General features: G+C 34.1%; 2 protein-coding genes across 2 annotated transcripts in view; both read left to right on the top strand.

Annotated features, from left to right (window-relative positions):
* The window catches only part of LOC142344972 (uncharacterized), a 41,331-nt gene extending 34,950 nt beyond the window's left edge, over positions 1-6,381 (top strand). Inside the window, exons 3-4 of the mRNA XM_075397056.1 lie at positions 5,013-6,312; positions 6,354-6,381. Of these exons, the coding sequence (XP_075253171.1) occupies positions 5,013-6,312; positions 6,354-6,381 (1,328 nt within the window). The remainder of the gene's footprint in view (positions 1-5,012; positions 6,313-6,353) is intronic.
* LOC142344543 (uncharacterized) lies at positions 6,268-11,974 on the top strand. Its single transcript, XM_075396305.1, has 3 exons — positions 6,268-6,808; positions 7,490-7,628; positions 11,546-11,974. Exons 1-3 carry the CDS (start codon positions 6,392-6,394, stop codon positions 11,770-11,772), a joined length of 783 nt encoding a protein of 260 aa, XP_075252420.1. The 5' UTR covers positions 6,268-6,391; the 3' UTR covers positions 11,773-11,974.
* Positions 11,975-19,445: the final 7,471 nt, after the last annotated feature.

Raw genomic sequence — 19,445 nt, 5'->3', positions numbered from 1 at the left:
ACTAGTTTTCGTTTACTTCTGATCAGCAACAGTTAAGACATTAATTTGATTGTTGACTTTAGTTTTGCTAAATGCCAACGTAAAATGTTCTTGAGCTGAGAATAACTGATTAATGCATATGTTTGTTTTTATTTGTTTTTTTAATCTTGTCGAAAGAACGTCCAGGATACAGCCTGATTTATGCTAATTCATTTGAAACAATTTGCTGCTGTTTTTGATGCAGGTGGAAAAATTGGAGCAATTGAGTCAAAATAAGTTTAGCTTCAGGCATATGGAACGCTACAGCTCAAAAACCAAACTATTGTGCAGTTTCAAAGTGAGTTTTCTTTCCTAAGTTCTGCTTCTCAAATTATCTTCAGTTTGTGTTATTTTGTTAGTTTAATGACATTTTGGATTAGTCTATTTGATTACAGACGGGTCTGAAATGTCTTTAAATCCCAACGAACAAACTATACAAGATGAAGTACGCCTAAGTACCCGAGAAAAATACAGCATATGCAAATTGCTGTGTTATTCGGGGAATTTGACTTGTTTGCACTACATTTTTCTGTAGGTTAATGTAAGGGATGACCTCCAAGCCAGAGGTTCTACACTTTTGATTTAACCGAGGAGTCTTATTTTTATTTTTTGAAACTGCCTTGTTTAATCTTTTTTAGTCGACGAAGGTACACTACTATATACGTTTAGACTTTCCTGGGCTGACCACCCATAGTAATTCAGTATGGCTATCTTAACGTGGCTATGTCAATAATAGTTTGTAAAACGTTACCTGTCACCTTTTTATCAGGACACGTTATCAGTTAAATTAGCTACATACATACTGAATACTGAGTACATACTACTGCTGATGCTGCTACTGGATACTGATACCGGGCGAAACTTTGGGGTGCGTTCAAAGTGCGTTTGGGGTGCGTTCGGGTTCCGTTTTGGTTGCGACATGGTGCGTGAATTCGCATAATTGTAGTATAATGAAAGGAGGTATATCTCTACCTTCCGGCCTACTTAGCAGAGTTGATCACGATCTCACGGATTGTTTAGCAGGTGTGTTCAAGGTCTCCCTGGTGACTTAGCAGGTGTATTTGCAATCTCCCGAGTCATTTAGCAGGTGTTTTCACGATCTCACGGGTCACTTAGCAATCGTGATGAAGTGAGATGCAAATATTGCTACGATTTGATGTATTATGGTGTGAAAATGCATTAGAATTGATGAAAAACCAGCGCTGAAACAAATTAAATTTTGTGTAGTTTAGGCTGACGATCAGGGCTGAAACACTGATTTTTTCAGGCTGACATGAATTATACTATAATGATTATTAGGCTGATAGTCGAAAGATAATATTTATGGGCAGATCAAGATTAAGATAAAACCAGAAGTACAGTTTGACTCTGGAAAAAGGACTAATTGGTGTTTATTCTGACAAGAATAAAGTATGTACAAATGTGAAAATGTCTATATGCTGTTTCGGTTTTAACAATGGTTCAGTTTTGAAGAGCTCTGGGTGCTCAGCCTGGTTTGCTCAATGACTTCTCACTCAAATTTCTTCTAGAGCAGACGAGATTTCCGATTTTGCTTCAATGGTTGTTTTTATTCTACCAAAACTGTATATTTTGAAGAGGGCTGATCGAAGAGTGTCAAACCATTAGAAGAATTGTTTTGTTTGATATCTATTTTTTAATGCTTTTTTCTGTCTATATTTGATTTGTTCACTTTGCACTAAATATCGACGGGGCTACCCTCGGACAGAATCTTTACATTTGAAAAAAGTGTACAACTTTTTGTCCATAATTATTGAAGCACTAAAATCTGACCCTTGTAGATAATAATCTTTGCTTTTGCAGTACTTTAGCATAAAGAAACCCGTCTCGCGGAAAATTGAAAATGGTTTTATCTGCATTTCATGTTCTTGTTTACATTTCATGAAAAAGACCCAATAAATTACAATCTTCTTTGCCAAAAATATCTAAAAATTTTAAAGAAAACTGTTCGATGTGACCTGAATTAATTAATCAAAAGTTTATTGTGGATGAAAGGAACTAAATGTAATCATGCCACTGAAACTTTGTGCAGTTTCTCTCAATTCGCTCAAATGTGAAAAAAGTTTAACCGCAGAACGACAAAGTATTCTTTTCCTCTGGAAAAAGTTCAAGATACAAACTGAAGAAATAAATCATCGGCAACCTCAATATCCTTGATTGTGTCATTTTTTTTCTGATTTCGCACTTTACTGTGAAAATGAATACAACGAGATTTAAACCCTATCGTTGAGATTAAGCATTCGGCACAATCAATGTTTTTGGTTTGTCTTTGATAATTAATTATTGGAATTTGGAACACTGGGGGCATCTATATTATACTATTCTACTTTTCTGATTTCAAAAACCATAAAAATTTGTAAGATTTAGTTTCCACAAAATGTTATCATCAATATCATAATTTTTCTACCTATTTTACAGATATTTCTTATCATGAGTGAACTGATAAAGCTCTTCTCGCTTATCACAAATGATATGTATAAAAAGTTGATTTACAGCTTTTAGAAAAATGCTCAAACCTGCTTGCATGTCAGTTAAACTCTCGGAAGAGATTCAATGATTTGTGAACCATCTGATTGGTGTCAAATTAGACACCATTTTAAAATTTTTTCCCAAACAACTGCCGGGCAATGTATCTTTATCTAAGTTCAAACTCCTAGTTTATTAGTTTTTAGGTATAGCTAACCAATCCAGAACCCGGATCCAGGAAAAATCAGAAAAATATGTGAAATAAGCAGTGAGAAGTTGTTTTTTTCACCGCAAATTTCGTACATAATTTAGCGGTGAAATGGGTTGAAAATATGTAATTTCACCACTATAGTAGGCGGTGAATCTACAAAAAATCACCGCATTTCACCGCCCTTAAAAGGGTTCGAATCTCTTACCTCTTGCATATCATCCATGTCTTCTTCCACTGCGTCATCTCTCACAAACTTCTAGCACTTTTGTTTTGTATAAATCAAAATCACTCTACCTTCTGTAAAACAAGCGCGGTGAATTTTTGTAAGGATTGCAAAAAATCACCACTTCGAAAAAAAGTGTCAAAAAGATGTATGATAAAGGGGCAGTTTTCAGGGGGGGTTTAATTTAACAATTCCTCCCTTACTTTCCATTAATTTCACCGCATTCACTGCTGATCTGACACAATTTAAACTATTTTTTCTAGGCGGTGAACTTATGTAAGTTCAAAACTAAGTTAAGCGGTGAATTTATGTAATCACCGCTTATCTCACATAATTTGGACACTTGTTTCAGAGCAGTGAATTTATGCAAATTCACCGCTAAACTCAGCGGTGAAATTATGTAATTTCACTGCTACCAGGCGATAATTTTTTTTTCACCGCATTCACCACCTGATTTATGTAATTTCGCCACATTCAGCACTTTTCTTGCAAAATTTCCCGCATTGACCGCTTATCTTGCTTAATTTTGCGTTGAATGGCGGTGACGCCTTGACCCGGGAAATAACTACCCAGTTGGGTGACTTTTTAATTGCTTCAGAGGGGTGGCTTTTCTTTATTTGCATACAACATCCCTAATAATCCTTTTGTGTCATTATTTCAAATCTTTAATTTTGGAGACTAGAAGTTGAGGTCTTGCACAAACGTTACAAAATCTGGTACGTTTCTTGATATACATTATTCAATAGTTTTTCTGACATAGTTTTTAACAAATTGCTATTAAGTATTATGCTTTCACTAGTTCACAAACCCTGTAGTACGAACAAATTTTAAGGTTTTTGTTAAATTGATTGCTCCTGCCTAAACGCAAAAAAACTCTGATTACGGAGTAAGATTAATAGCTTATTTAACTGTGGGCATAAGATACGGAGAAGCATTTTTTTGTCAATTCTTCTATAACATAATTTGTACAATAAGTAGACAGTTTTACTCACTGACATAAGATCTTTTTCAATAACGCTTAATTACGTTAATTACGGCAATTTGAGTCCTTATCTCCAAGTTAGATTTAATTTGATTTTCCTTAAATTGATTTTCCTTGATCAGATTTTAGAAAAAAAGCTGTATTATAACTTTCACTGAGTGATCAGACGTTCGAAATTTTATTGGCGCTTATTTAAAAATTTGCAATACTTGGATTGAATCAATACAACAACGAGCAAATTTGGCACGGCACATAAAATTTTGCACAGTTAACCAGGCACACTTGCAAAGACAGTTTTTTGTCTTTACGTACCATATTTCCAAGTTAAGAACAATATTGGCAGCCTAAATCGTAGTAACAGGTGACGGTAAAACACAATTTTTGTGGCTTTTGTTCCACGCATAAACGTAACCCATGTCCTTCATTTTGAGCAACCAGATAGCTTGAAACTTTATTAATCTAAGACAATTACTTTTATTGGAAGCCCAATTCAGAGATTTAATTGTTTTGTTGACCAGTGATATGGATAGTCGAAAAGCCACTAAATGTTTGTAGGCTTTTTCGAAATGAATTATTGTGACGGCGTGAACAATTTTAACGAGGAGTGTGGATTTAAAATTGGTGACAGATTCCAGTAAATTTACCCAACAAAATCACTTTTGACAGGTGTAATACATCCACAATGTCCTTTTGCCGATTTTGGGTTCTCGGTTTTTTCATTACTTCGGTGTGTTTATTTGAATATCAAAAATGCAGCTAAAATTAATGATCTTGAAAAAAAAAGCATACTATGTTTTCTTGCGTTTGTAGTGAACAATGCCACAAAAGTAGCGTCGTTTTATTCGGATTGAATTGTGGCTGTCTTTTTGGAATTACGCAACCCCCTTACAAAATGAAGCATTAATTTTTTTTGTTTCACTTCCATACTTACACAATTTGACTCCAAAAATCTTATATTTTGTAGCCATTTATCAGCTAATTAGAGCCGTTTGATTTAAGTGAGCAAAATGGAAAAAGTTTGTGCAATAATTAGATCGAATTGGAAGTGTAATTTACAGTTTTCTTTCAAAAAGATTATTGTGCTCGATGCCTAGGTAGTTGGGAGCTTCCTGGCTCGGGGAGCCCTTCAATTGGTGACCTTTGGTCGACAAGTACAAATACAATGACACCAGGGCAACATATGTTCGAGTTAGAGCAAGGAAACTCAGTTGACATCATACAAGGTGTAGATGAAACTTGTCCAACAACTACCTCTGCAACAACATCAACTTCTCCTACATCTTCCGCATCAATTACTTCAGCGACTTCAACTTCGTCGTCAACATCTTCGACTTCAACTACTTCGGATTCGACTACTTCGTCAACATCCTACATTTCAACCACTTCGAATCCGCCTACTTCATCAACATCCTCGACTTTAACTACTTCGGATCCGACTGCTTTGTCAACATATTCGACGTCAACTACTTCGGATCCGACTACTTTGTCAACATCCTCGACTTCAACTATTTCGGAACCCAATACTTCGTCATCATCTTCGACTTCAACTACTTCGGGTCTTACTACTTTGTCAACATCCTCGACTTCAACTACTTCGGGTCTTACTACTTTGTCAACATCCTCGACTTCAACTATTTCGGAACCCAATACTTCGTCATCATCTTCGACTTCAACTACTTCGGGTCTTACTACTTTGTCAACATATTCGACGTCAACTACTTCGGATCCGACTACTTTGTCAACATCCTCGACTTCAACTATTTCGGAACCCAATACTTCGTCATCATCTTCGACTTCAACTACTTCGGGTCTTACTACTTTGTCAACATCCTCGACTTCAACTACTTCGGGTCTTACTACTTTGTCAACATCCTCGACTTCAACTACTTCGGGTCTTACTACTTTGTCAACATCCTCGACTTCAACTACTTCGGGTCTTACTACTTTGTCAACATCCTCGACTTCAACTATTTCGGAACCCAATACTTCGTCATCATCTTCGACTTCAACTACTTCGGGTCTTACTACTTTGTCAACATATTCGACGTCAACTACTTCGGATCCGACTACTTTGTCAACATCCTCGACTTCAACTATTTCGGAACCCAATACTTCGTCATCATCTTCGACTTCAACTACTTCGGGTCTTACTACTTTGTCGATCTCCTCGACTTCAACTATTTCGGAACCCAATACTTCGTCATCATCTTCGACTTCAACTACTTCGGGTCTTACTACTTTGTCGATCTCCTCGACTTCAACTATTTCGGATCCGACTAATTCATCAACATCTTCGACTTCAACTACTTCTGATCCAACTACTTCGACAACATTCTCGCCACCGAGTATTTCAGATACAATAACTTTGTCGACTGAAACAAGGCCTGACATAACGTCAGTAATAGCAGCAACTACTGTATCGGTAAAATCATTAGGTGGTATCGGTTTACCATTTGGAGATGAAAGTGATGATATGGAATTATCTCAAGAAAACGGAGCCTGTTCACAACAACAGACAATGCTAGGTCAGATGGTATTTTGGGATGAAACGATTCAGAAATATTGCGTCTGCATTGACGGCTTCGTATCATCGCCATGTGAATCTGTTCAAGATCTCCCTAGTCGCCCTTTAGACTTCTATAACTCAAAATCACTTATTTTTGCTCCTGCATTGATAAACAACAACGTCAATTCTTCAGAAAAACGGCATAAACGGCAAGCTGGATCAGCGGGATTAGGAATATTTTTGCGGAATCTGAGGGCTGAGGACGTTGAACGCGTCAAATCATTAGTTGGTGATGTTGATTTCAAAACTAGATTCGGAATGGTAGCCACCTGGGTTAATGTGGGTGACCTTGTTAATGATCCGAGTAACACCAACACTTTTCAGGTAGATCCTCTCAGAAATTTTTCGAATTTAAAAAGTCTGATAACAATTCATAGCGTCATCGAAAAGAGTCAATAGAAGCGTAACTTCATCCAGGTCGGAGCTAGGGGAATTGGATAAGGTCGACCGATAAGTATGACAAAAACGTATTCAACATGAGACTGGACCGGAATAGCAAGAATTAATTGTGAGCTGGCTGGAATTGAAAAACTTTATGAATTCCATTACCTGAATTTTTGTTTTTTTTTTCAATCAATGTTTGATCACATTTTACATTGAGCAGTCCTAATTTTCTTCTCATTTGAGCCCTTTTGTACTTTTGTTTTCCCACACCTGTTGATTCGCATTTTTTTTAAAAAAAACATTAAAAATACCGGATCTATTCTGTTTTGGCAACCCCAGATGCCCGAGCTGTTCTTGAGTTCCGTAAAAGACACAGCAAAGAATAGATACGAAAAGCCTATAATTTTTTGATTAAATCATGCAGAGGAATCAGTGCATAAGAATGTACGTATGTCAGCTCATGAATTGCTTCCTTATTCATCTTGCGCGAAGAATTAACTTTATTACTGAGCTTCAAGAAATTTGAGTCTTCGCTGTGGATAGCCCGTTTTGATTTAATTTCATTCTTGGTAAGTTTTTGGAATTGCGAAGCTTTTAATTGATTACCAAAACGTCATTTAGATTATACTGGCGTGTGACAACAGCTACAAACAATCTGGTCGACAGAGGTGTGCTGTTGTGTTTGTGTACCTTCAGCTGAATTATATTCAGAATACAAATGGACAGTACATGAGGGCTGGCATCAACAATGGCAACAGCAGTCAGTAAACAAAGTTTTAAAAGTCCTCTTTGCTGAATCCTCTTAAACTTTTGGAAACTTTTTTAATGTTAGGAGAATACACTGACAAGATGAACAGATTGAGTCGAAGAGCTGTAACAGATAAATTTCTGTGGCTTATGAAATGATTGTAAACTACCTAAAAAATTACTTTCGTTACAACTTTTTTTTGACATTTTTTGAATTAAATGTGTTTTTTGCAGAAATTTTGAAAATTCTTGATTTTTTTCCTTTAATGTTATCAATAGCTTGAGTAACCAACAATCAGTTTTTATTTTTTTCTATACAGTAAATTAGTAAATTTTGATGACTTTTTATTTTGTTTTTCGATTTTTACCATTTTTTGTTTTTTGAGCCTAATGGGCCAGTAAAGTTTTTATTTTTTGCAAATATTCTATCAAATAGATTTTAGCAACTCATTAATGGTGGTTTTAAAAAGACTTATTCCCAGAAGTTCTAAACAATTTTTGACCATTTTTGTCCTTTTTCTCTTATATGTGAAGTTTCTGCTGATCCTTTTGTTGATCAATGAGAAACACTTAACATGGCGGAGTTTGTTTTGAAGTCATTGCATTTAAAAACTTTAAACAAAATTATCTTGAAATTTGTCGTTTTCAAATTTTCAAGCGCATTCTGTTTTATTTTGTCTCGTTGAATCCAGTGATAGGGCAGTTGCTTCAATTCCCGTTGAGGGCAGTTGCGCTAAAGATCTTATTGACAAAACATAAGATAACTTTTTGCATTTTTGTCTATACTTCTTCTATCTTCTTCTTTCGTTTTTTCCTCTTTAATAATAATAATAATATAAATTATTCGTAGTGTTAACACCATACAATAGTCATAAAATTTTCATAAATTGGACTAATACAGTTGTTGACAATGTACTACGCTACAAAGTCACCATTAAACCTATCTGGTTTGTTTTCAGGCGGCTCGCGACTGCCCCATATACTAACTTTTACGCATGCAATTTTGTGTTTTCTCTAGTTTCAGTGGCCATTTGTTTATAATTAAATAAAAACGATATTTTTCAAAACATTGAGAACTGTTATTTTTGTCTGCGTCCGTGGGCATTATGTTTTCAGTTTTAAACTTTGTTCCTTTGGTTGCTTTCTTCTAGTTGTCTTGTTTTACAAGCAAAACATGACCGAAAGGTAAACAACAAGGGAGAAACAAGAATAATGAAAGATCATTGGAAACCACAAAAAGGCTCCAATGTACAGAAACCATTAAGTCCACAAATATTGAAAATCGGAAAAACATTTTTATCACTTTATTGTCGATTCCGCAACATTGCGGAAAATATGTAACAAACGGAAAAGGAACATGAAATTTGACAAAATTATTCTTCAAAATCATTTTACTTCGAATGAAAAATGACTTTATTTCGTTTGCATGCACTGCAAAACACCACCTTCAATAATTCAGGCCCACTCAGAATCTTGAATGAAAATCCTCAAAATCCTCCTCGGAAACAAACATACGGCAGCATGTGGCACCAACCTCAAAAACGGTAAAACGACATTTTCAACAATCTTAGAAGCATTCTGCATAGAGTATGGTGTACGACGTCTTTCCAATAAGTTACCTCCTTCGTTACACGTTCCATTGTGACTGTAAATTTTGTTGTAATTTCTTCATTTGTTTTGATGGCGGTATACCTTTGCTTGCATACCAAGACATAATAAGGCCGCTTAAATTTCGCCTTCTTTTGAATTCCCAAACTAATCAGTTTTTTAATCGAAACATTGCGACATTTGAATCAGAACTATGTTACAATATCAATGCGGTAATATACTCTTGCCAATACCCGAGAAGTTTTGAATGGAAACGGGCGAACCCTTACTATAAGCAACATGGGAACATCAAAGTCAAACCATATATGAGTTATTGGAATCAGATTTTTTTTGACTTCCTAATGAATACGGTAAAATAATTCAAGTTAGGTGAAGAAAAATTTGCAGAAACTTGGTTCCCTTACAATTCAGTAATCGTTAATTTCTTTTAATGGATTTTTGTGACACGTACAGACCAATACAGGCCGTCCTGTTTAGATTTAAAGAAATAATTTTAGAAAAACACCATTCCTGTTGACGTGATTCATTTTTAGTTAGCTATTGGATCCAACTTATGTTGTTGGTTCAAAACTCTGCCCGTAGTTATGATGGTCAGGTGAAAACCAAATCGTGTGCAAGAACAAAAGAATATTAGTACGCCCATTTTTTGAGCTTGAAGAAACATTATCTAAAAACCATTCGAGAAAAATATATTTAAAATGAAACTTCTCTCATTTTCAATTACCAGATTAAGGTTCAAGACAAAAATTGTATTTGTCCAGACCCAAATGGATGCACAAGGCTGGGCGTAGTTTGTTCAAAATTGCAAGGTCTGGAAACCTTTTTGAAATCACAAAAGCTTGGTCAGCGGTAACCTCGAACGCGAGTTAGTTTGGACATAAGAGACTGTGAACGGACGAAGTTCCCGACATGGGTAACTCAAAACGCACAATAGTCTGGACATAGGCGACTCTGAACTGACAAAAGTTAAATCTGACCGCACGAAGTTTTAAAAATAGGCAAAAGTAAACCTATTTTTGTGCTCTCCAACTAACTTTTTCCTTTTTTACTTTGGTATCATGCGTTCTTATCAACATCGTTCTCAGAAGTAACAAAAATTCTCATGGTTAATTGCTCTTGAACACAGTTCATAGCAATTATTGTAAACGTGTGTGTGTTTTTTAATGCAAATTATGCAAATAATTTATGGGTGCAAATTTTTGCACCCATGAAGAAAAATTGATCTATACTAAAGACCATGAATTAAATTGCCTCGCCTGTCGTTCAAGAACAATTCTTCCGACATTTGTCGGTTTATGTTCGGTATCTTAAATACCATGTTTGGTTTCATTTGAGTACGACCGTGAATCGACTGAAACACATTTTATTTACAATTTGATTTTCTCATATTCGCGCCATTTCAAAAATACTTGGCGTTTGAGATTTCCCATACAATGGGGAACTAACATACCCAAATTACACCAAAAATAAAAAACACTCATTTATAATTTTTTTCAGTTATAATTCCTGTGAGCATAAAAACCTGAGAGCAAAACGTTTTGAGGTATTTAAAGGAATAGTTTGTGCACCAGAAAAGTTTATAAAAAATTTATTGAAACTACATTTGATATTAGCAACCATTATAGCAGCAAGTCATAAATTGTTGAGATATCGTTTGTTATCTAGCTTGTCTTGACAGTAAAGTTATTCAGAAAATAAGAATATCAATTTTAAACTAAAAATTTTTCGCAAAGATAAAACATGCTATTGCTGCTACTAATAATGCTGCAGTTGGCAAAATCTGGAATATGGACTTTGCGACAAAAGCGGCTTGTTTTTCACAGCATTTATTGCATTCACCTCAGTCTTTACAAAATTTCATCAAAAAATTTATTCGATAGAAAATTGTGCAAATTTAGCAGTGAAACTTTGTACTGTTTGCGTTTTACCAAACTTTTTCACTACTCTCGACGCATTCTTAGCTGCTCATACAACTTTTTGAATTTTTTAAGCTTTTCAATTTTGGCAGCGAATTTTTGTTCCGTGCATTTATCACAGATCCTAAATTTTTTTAGCGGTTTTTAGCGTTGACACCTAAACCCGGGATGTTTAGGAACACAATGGAAACAAAAACTAAGAACGCGGTTTTCGGGTGTAGCTTTCTAATTTTTACTGAAATACTATTTGTCGCAAAATTTGCCAACCAAAACTTGGTAAAATAAAAATTGAAGAATTATTTAATCAACTAACAGTGTGTTGAAAATTTGAGAATTTGATCATTAGATGCAATTGTGTTTTCAAAACATGAATAACTTGAAAAACTAATAGATGTTATTATTTTAGCTATCAGTTTTGAACTCATTGGGCTTGGACCAGGGATGGGCGACCTTCTGACCTCTCAAGGAGTATTCAGATATGAACTGAAAGGTGAATTTGGGAGTGTAATTGGAGAATATGACCCAGAAAACTTCAGATTCAATGGAAAAGCAAATGTCGCTCCTAGCGGAATTATGTTGGCTCTAAGCTACGTCATTGAGATCTACTGTCTTCCATCATTGAGATATGCCTAAAGATCGGAGCACTTACAAATTTCAGATGTTTCTGCGGAAATCTGCTTCCAATTATGAAATTTGGGACACTCGATAGCGTGCTAATATATACAACGTGCGTTACTATCCAAATTTCGACCATTTCTGGCTATCTCTCTTTTGGGATCTATTCTATATTTCTGTTTGACTGAGTTCTCCGCCCTCCACTAGCGGGCAAAAAAGTTTTACCCATTTTACTCAAATTATGAACTTTTAGATAACAGTTTAGTATCTCATAAACTACACACGCACCTGGGGCACGTACCAAATTTAGGCTCACTAAGCGGGGAGGGTAGAGCATAGATCCTGTCTTTGTATAATTAATTTGCATTAATTCAATGTATATGTCTAATTTTTATCCTAAAGAGAATTACAAGCATCTTGGTGTTAATGAGAGCCAGCTGTATATCCTTCTGCAGAGTTACAAGAGTTATTTTTTTCAAGAGTTTACCAGAGCGAAGTACCAAAATTTAGACTGCTGAATGTCTTAAAAGCTGGAAAAATATCAGGAAAGGAAATAAATTTATGTTGAGTGTAAATTTACAAGATAAACTCTCTAAGTGAAGTTTCTAAGATAGGCGGACGGAAATCAATCGGATTCCACATAACGTGACCAATGTCTCAAAAAGCTGACTTCAATTAACTTGGCGTTTTGATCGAGGGACCAAAACGTGTCCCCACATATCACAATTCATACATTTTTTAAACTATGCTATTTTTAACTATGGTATGAAAAGGGTTGACCTTTTGTCGCGAGTATTCAAGGATAAAGATCCAACACTTTGTGCATGTAATTAGCCTAACATTTTATTGCCGATTTTTATTCTCAATTAATTGAGACCAAATTTAAAGGCTCAATTGTTCTTGTGAACAGTGATATGGGTAATTGTAAGGAAACTATTATCTTCTGGATCCACTAATTGTATCGAGAGTGAAATTTCGGAAATTAATAGCCAATTACGTTTTTTTTCATTTCGATAATAGGATACTGTAACCGTGGGAATGGGTGATGAGATATTTATAGTGCAGAAACTAGTGACTTATCGCGTGGTAAAGAGTGTCAAAGATTCTCCAAGGTTTTCACGATAGCGCTTTGTGGTATGTGGGGGCACACCTTTGAAGGAAATTTGAACTAATATATCCAAATTTCATTGTTTTCCACACACGATTAGAACTCTAATCTTAATACATAGGTTGTGAACACCCCCGAAAAAATCGAGTATTTATATTTTATATTTGGGACATTAACCATTTTCTATATTTTGGTGACGAGAAATGAATTTTTCATTGGTATAAATATTCACTTTTTTTCTTATTGTTCATGCTCGAAAAACAAATTAATTTCTGCTCAATCTGTAGAAAATAGACATTGCAGACAAAGAAGAATAGAAAAACATAAAAACGGCTACTGGATCTAAAGAAAGAGGTTGTTTTTGTAGAACTAGTTCTTTTTTTAAAAAAATTAGTTTTATAAATCCAGTTAGTTGTTGTTGTTGACCATTTTTTATCACCGAATTAACTGCTATCTGTCTAAGAGCTTGTTTGAAAATCTTAGCTGATCCAAAAATTAAAAATTATTAGTTTTTTATTAAAGAAGAACAATTGTTCTGCTGTTCTTTTGACAATTTTTTTCTTTTTTTTTTTCTGTGATAGGCATAAGCCCGTCTTCTAATGTACAGCAGTATTATAGATAATCACATATCTGTTTGTAAATTTTTCGAAAAACTTTTGAATCTTTAAATTCTTTTTTGAAACATAGTCTCATAAATCTGTACAAAGTATTCTTATTCTGTATAGTTATTTTTCAATGCTGATACGCTATGACCTAAATATATAACGAAAAAACTCTCATAGCAGAGATAAAACCAATTACTTAAAACCCAAATTCCAGATGATTGAATTGCTGTTTTTTGTTTGACAAAGATTCTGATTGGTCAATCTATTTAGTCGGAGTGTTCAGTACCTGAAATGGTGATAAATTATTTATTAGAAAGCTATGAAAGTTGTTGTTTTTTTTATTTCTTTTTGTAAATTCATGCGCAGTAAATTAAGTTTTTGTATTAATTTTGTATTGGTTTTTGAAAAATTTGAGGTACTTAGTAATTTTAGGCCGATTGTGTTGTAAATTAACATACTTATATTTAAGAAAACTGCAGGTAATCAATTCACGACAATATGGAATTACTTTTTTTTCAAAATAAGTTTTATTCAACTTTAAAATTTTTCTCTGTGCTGTATAAAAGCCTACAATTTTAACTCCCGTAAGCATTGAGACGCAGCTATTTGTTTGAACTACTGGGATAATGATTCGAAATACCAATTTCACGAATAGAAGCCCCACAACAATTGTGTTCTACAGACCATATATTTAATAAAAAAAAGAAAAACATTGTTAATTCCTTTGAGTATGAACTATAAAATACAGAACATAGTTTAAAGGCAATGTAGTGTTAAGAAGTATAAATGAAACAAACGTCACATATTGTGAAAGTTTAAAATTGTATTAAATTTACAATTGCTAAAATATCGACAAATTAAGAAAGATGAATTATAATTGAGAAAAATTTTTTAAAATGCTAATTCTACAATTAACATTTTCGAGAAAAGAAAATATTTTAAAAAATGCTAATCCTCCAATTAGCATTTCATAGAAGACTAAAAGACGCCTTAAAACTAAATCAAATTAAGATTGAACTTGAAAGATTTGAGATTAGAATTAAATTCAGAAACCGTTGGGTCTTTTAGAAAATCATTCCAGAAATGATTTTTTATTGTAGTTTTGAGAGCCCGCTTTTTAGAGATATTCCGCCTCAAGGTGAGAGGCAAATCGTTATACCAGTCAATTGCTTTTTTTAAAAAACAGTGCATTATATTTGTTTTTTGATTTGCTCCAAATGACAGCTTGTTTGTACGGTCATTCATTTTAGCACTTAGGGTGGCTTACTTGAATTCATCGAAAGCTGGTAGATCTGCTTTTAGAAGCTTTATAAAATATATAATAACCCGATACTTTATGAGGTATTCTAGTGGTAAGATTTTGTGTTTGATCTTGAGATCAGTGGTTCTGTCAAATTTGGTTCTATTGAAACATGCCTTTATTCCCCAGTTCATTTGTTTATTTAGAGTAACTCGAAGTGATTTTTTAAGACCTGAGAACAGAACAATTGGGTAATGCAGATGACTTAAAACAAGAGCGTTCAGTAAAGCAGATCTAGTTTTTTCAGGAAATATATTTTTGATGGAGTAAATGACCTTTATGCCAACAGCCACTTTTCTTAGTACATTTTTTATTTCTTCATCGAAAGAAAGATTACAGTCAATATGAACTCCCAAGTATTTCACAACTTTTTCTCGAGAACTGTACCTCCGTTAACAACTATTTTTTCGATTTTGTTTCTTTTAGGGGCTCCAAAAATAATGAATTCGGTTTGCTTTCATTTACATTTAACTCATTTTTCCTGAAAAAGTGAATGAGTTTAGCAATACTTTTTTCAAGATGTAACTTTGATTCATAAACTGTTTTTCCACTGCAAAAGATAAAAGTATCATCAGCGTACTGGATTATATTAGAATTCACATCAGTATCATCTTTCATATCATTTACATATATGTTGAAAAGCAGTGGGCCTAGCACAGTACCTTGTGGTACTCCACGGTTAAGTGCTATCCAATTTGATTCATACTTCGAGAAATTGACTTTTTGCACACGGTTTTCTAGATAAGATTTTAGAGATGTATTTGCTTGTGCACTAAAACCTAAAATTTTAGTTTTGTGCAGAAGAGTAGGATGTGATATCGAATCAAAAGCTTTAGATAGGTCTAAAAAAGCTCCTGTGACGATGTTTTTTTTTATTGAGATCATATCTGATTTTTTCAGTGCAATATAAAAGAGCATCTGTAGTTGACACTTTTTTTCTGTATCAAAAACTGTGTTGTTGGAAGCAACTTATTTTTCTCTAAATAAGTTAATATTTGATCTTGAAGAAAGATTTCAAAAATTTTAGCTGGAGCTCCAGTAAGCGAAATTGGTCAATAATTTATCGGATCTTCAGTATCATCTTTCTTGAAAAGAGGCAACCCGTGGGCACGCTTAAGGTGGTCAGGAAAGCGTTGTTCAGTTAAGAATTGGTTAAACAAAAAACAGAGAGGTTCAGCTATGTGTTCTCTTGCATCTTTTAAAGCCCAAGCTGGAATGAGTGATGGACGCAGCATTTTTTAACATTTAAATTGTTGAGTATATCAAATATCTCCTTGGTTGTCGTATACCTGAATATAAGCTTGTTACTGTGGCGTGCCGGATTATTACAAAATTGATACTGTTCTTTTTTACCAAAGTATTCACCTAACGCTGAAAATTTATAGTTGAGAAGATTGGCAATATTATTTCCATTGGTCAAAACCGTTCCAAAACTGTTTTTGAGTTTTGGTATTTCTGTCTGTGTTTTTTCACAGTTTCTGATTTCGTTGATAAAATTCCATTCTTTTGCACTTTTTAAGTTTTGAAACACATCTAGCAGATGTTTTTCATTTTCCTGCTTCAAACATTTTTGTTGTTATTATTTGATGTCTTTGCAATCTTTTTTACTGTGTTTTTTGATATCCATTGTTGTTGTAGCGTTAGTTTAGGCTTGTCATGGCGTATGAAGACGGTCTTTTGTGGAGCATGCTTCTTAATTACCGTTTCCAATGACGAGCAAAAGTTTTTATACATGATTTCAGGATTTTCTGATAAATAAAATGCTCTCCAATTTATCTTTCCAACATCTAGGGAAAAAGCATTTTTAGAGTAGTTTGTTTTATCAAACACAATTTTTTGATAGCTTCTTTTTTATTTTTAGCGGTTTCACCAATTAAAGTAAGCGTGGCTAAGTGATCACTTTTTAGAATCGAGTCTAGTGTCTGGGAACTAAAAAAATTTTCGCATATAACATAGTCTATTAGCGACTTTGTTCTTGATGTTTCTCTTGTTGCTAAAATTTTATTTGAATTCAGTAAACCGTACGGCAAGATCAGAGTTTCTAGGAGATTTCTTTCATTGCAATTAAAGTAATTAAGTTAGTAGCCACCTAGTAGAAAAATTTTTTTATTTTCAGTCGCTGCTCTATCTAAACCCAGGGCTAGCTCTTCCAAACACAAATTTATTAGTTGTTTTTTTTGGACAGTAAGCCAAATTTATCAACGCGGGCTTTTTATTTATTTTACACTCTACCCAAACACTTTCAAAATGGTCTTTTGACATTGTCTCTAGATCATTTCGTGATTTTGGATGAAATTTTTTCGGAACGAACAAAAGAATACCACCGCCTTTATTTTTCTCTTGAAGATCAGTACGCCGGTCGCATCTGAAGGAAACTAAGTATTCTGAGTGTATCGACTAAAACGGAATATCGTTAACTGATTTCAACCACGTTTCTGAGAAGCCCGAAATACAATTGTCACCTAGGTCAGATAGAAAATTCTTAAAGAGCAACCTTTTTCCAGGCACGCTTTGACAATTTTGATGTAGAAACTTTACTTGATCGTAGTATTTTTTCAATAAGGTGGTAAATTGCGTGTAATTGAGAGGTGGCCCTGGGTTTAATTCTACGTCACCTGACAAGAACAAAAGAAATCTAATGACAACCAAGGAGTAAAGAAAAATCCTTAAGAGGCAGGTAAAAATGATCTTCTTTTTTGGATACGCATTATTATTAGACAAGTGGAACTGAAGCTTCATTTTCAAACAATAAAAAAGAGAAGACAAATGAAACAAAGAATATTCAGCAAAACAATTATCTCAACTAGTATTGACCTCTCATATAATTGTAACTCTGTCTCCAGTAATTGCGGTATTTTGGGTATTGGTTTGGATTACGTTGGTTGTTATTCAGAGCTATTAAATTATTGGATGTGGGAAGCAATTGAAAAAGCACGCAATTTTTTAAAAAAGGGACACCTTGTTTGTAATGGAAATGCAAATCATCACAATACAAACTATCATAGCTTGGCATGGTTTTCATGAGGTCGTACACATTTGCAACTTTATAATTTTTATCACCTGCTAATGCATTTATTTTATCATTAAAAAGTTTTATGCGCTCATTAATATGTTCGTTTTTTGGCAGATTACAAATTGGTGGCACTTGCATAAGTACAATATTCTCAGGAGATAGCGTGTTTCTTGTTAAATCAACCAAATCTGTATATTTCTCAAACAACTCGTCAATGTTTTTTGTTTTTCTTTCAGAATTGAATTCGTCCCGTCCTGAATGAGAACTGTTTTGATCACTGTTTTGGGCAATTGTTTAACAACTTCAATTTTTCCACAGGTTGTTGAGCCTCGATAATCATGTACGCAGATATCTTCTGGTATAGTACTATCCCCGACCAAATTTTTCACCAAACTGCTTCCAATAACAGGATTTTGTGTTTTTGTGGGAACCTCTTTTGGCTCAAAACGTCTTACACGAACCTCTTGAATGATGGGGGGATTATATTGGTTCGAGATTTTACCTGATTCCTTTGGATCGTCATTTGACTGCTTTTTTAGCACAAATTGACTTGCTGAAATAACAAACTTTTTGATAATTGAGTGTTTTTCTTCAACTTTTTTAAATAAATCTACATAAATTCGGTATAGTTCATTTTTATTATGCGAATTGAACTCCTCTTGGTTCATCATGTTGATAATTAAGATCTATTAAAGTTGTTAAAAGTATCAGATAAAAGTTATAAGAATTAAGAACGAGATAAAGAAAAGCTAAAATTCTGTTTCAAATTGTCTTTTTTCTTCTTTAAAAACACATGAATAAAGCAAGGTCAACTGTTCGAAACGAGAGTTTGCGCTTTTGTGAGATATTGCGCTTTTGTGTTCAAAATCGACTATTCCCATCATTGAAGTTCAAAATCGACTATTCCCATCAAAATCGACTATTCCTATCATTGAAAAATTTGCCAACTAAGTTCAAAATCGACTATTCCCATCATTGAAAAATTTGCCAACAATTTTTGGAAAAATACTTCCCATCGTTGAAAAATTTGCCAACAATTTTACAATTTCACGGGTTGGTTGTGGGGGTGAGGGTAATTTTTGCCTCTTTGCCCTATATTGATCCAGTGAAATTTGATCCCAAACATTTTGCATAATCATTGTTTTTGTTCTTTTTTGATACCAGAATGGGTCACGACATCATTCGTTTGCCTAGTTGAAGACCAATTATCAGCAAATTTCAGATCGGTATTAAGATTTTCCCTTTATAGACTTGACTCTCTGCTGTGGAAACACGCACTAAGCTTGCAAAATATTAAATACCAGATCTTGACAGTGCCAGATACTTCAGCAAAATTACTTCGAAATTCTGGCTTCCGCAGTTCTTTCTTTTGCCGGATTTTCTTAGTGACTTACTTCATCAGACTAGTCACGTAACCAACACATAAATGCGATAAATTGAAAAAAATGCTTTCATTAAAATTTGTGGTCGATATCAACGTTCATAGTACATTTGGCTCCAACACAAACACATTGTTTTGATTATATTAATTATATTTGTTTGAAGTTTTCGATTCGGATCCTTGAAAGTTAATTCGTTAATTAAAATAAATAAAAAGGCATCTTTTCTTTTATTGAAGAAACCACGCTAATGTCTTTTATGGTCAGTAACAGCATTTAAATCACC

The sequence above is a fragment of the Convolutriloba macropyga genome, chromosome 8, assembly GCF_964194025.1.
Source record: "Convolutriloba macropyga chromosome 8, txConMacr16.3, whole genome shotgun sequence".
NCBI classification, from domain to species: domain Eukaryota; kingdom Metazoa; phylum Xenacoelomorpha; order Acoela; family Convolutidae; genus Convolutriloba; species Convolutriloba macropyga.
The sequence above is the reverse complement of the archived record's forward strand: the minus strand, read 5'-3'. Positions and strand labels throughout refer to the sequence as shown.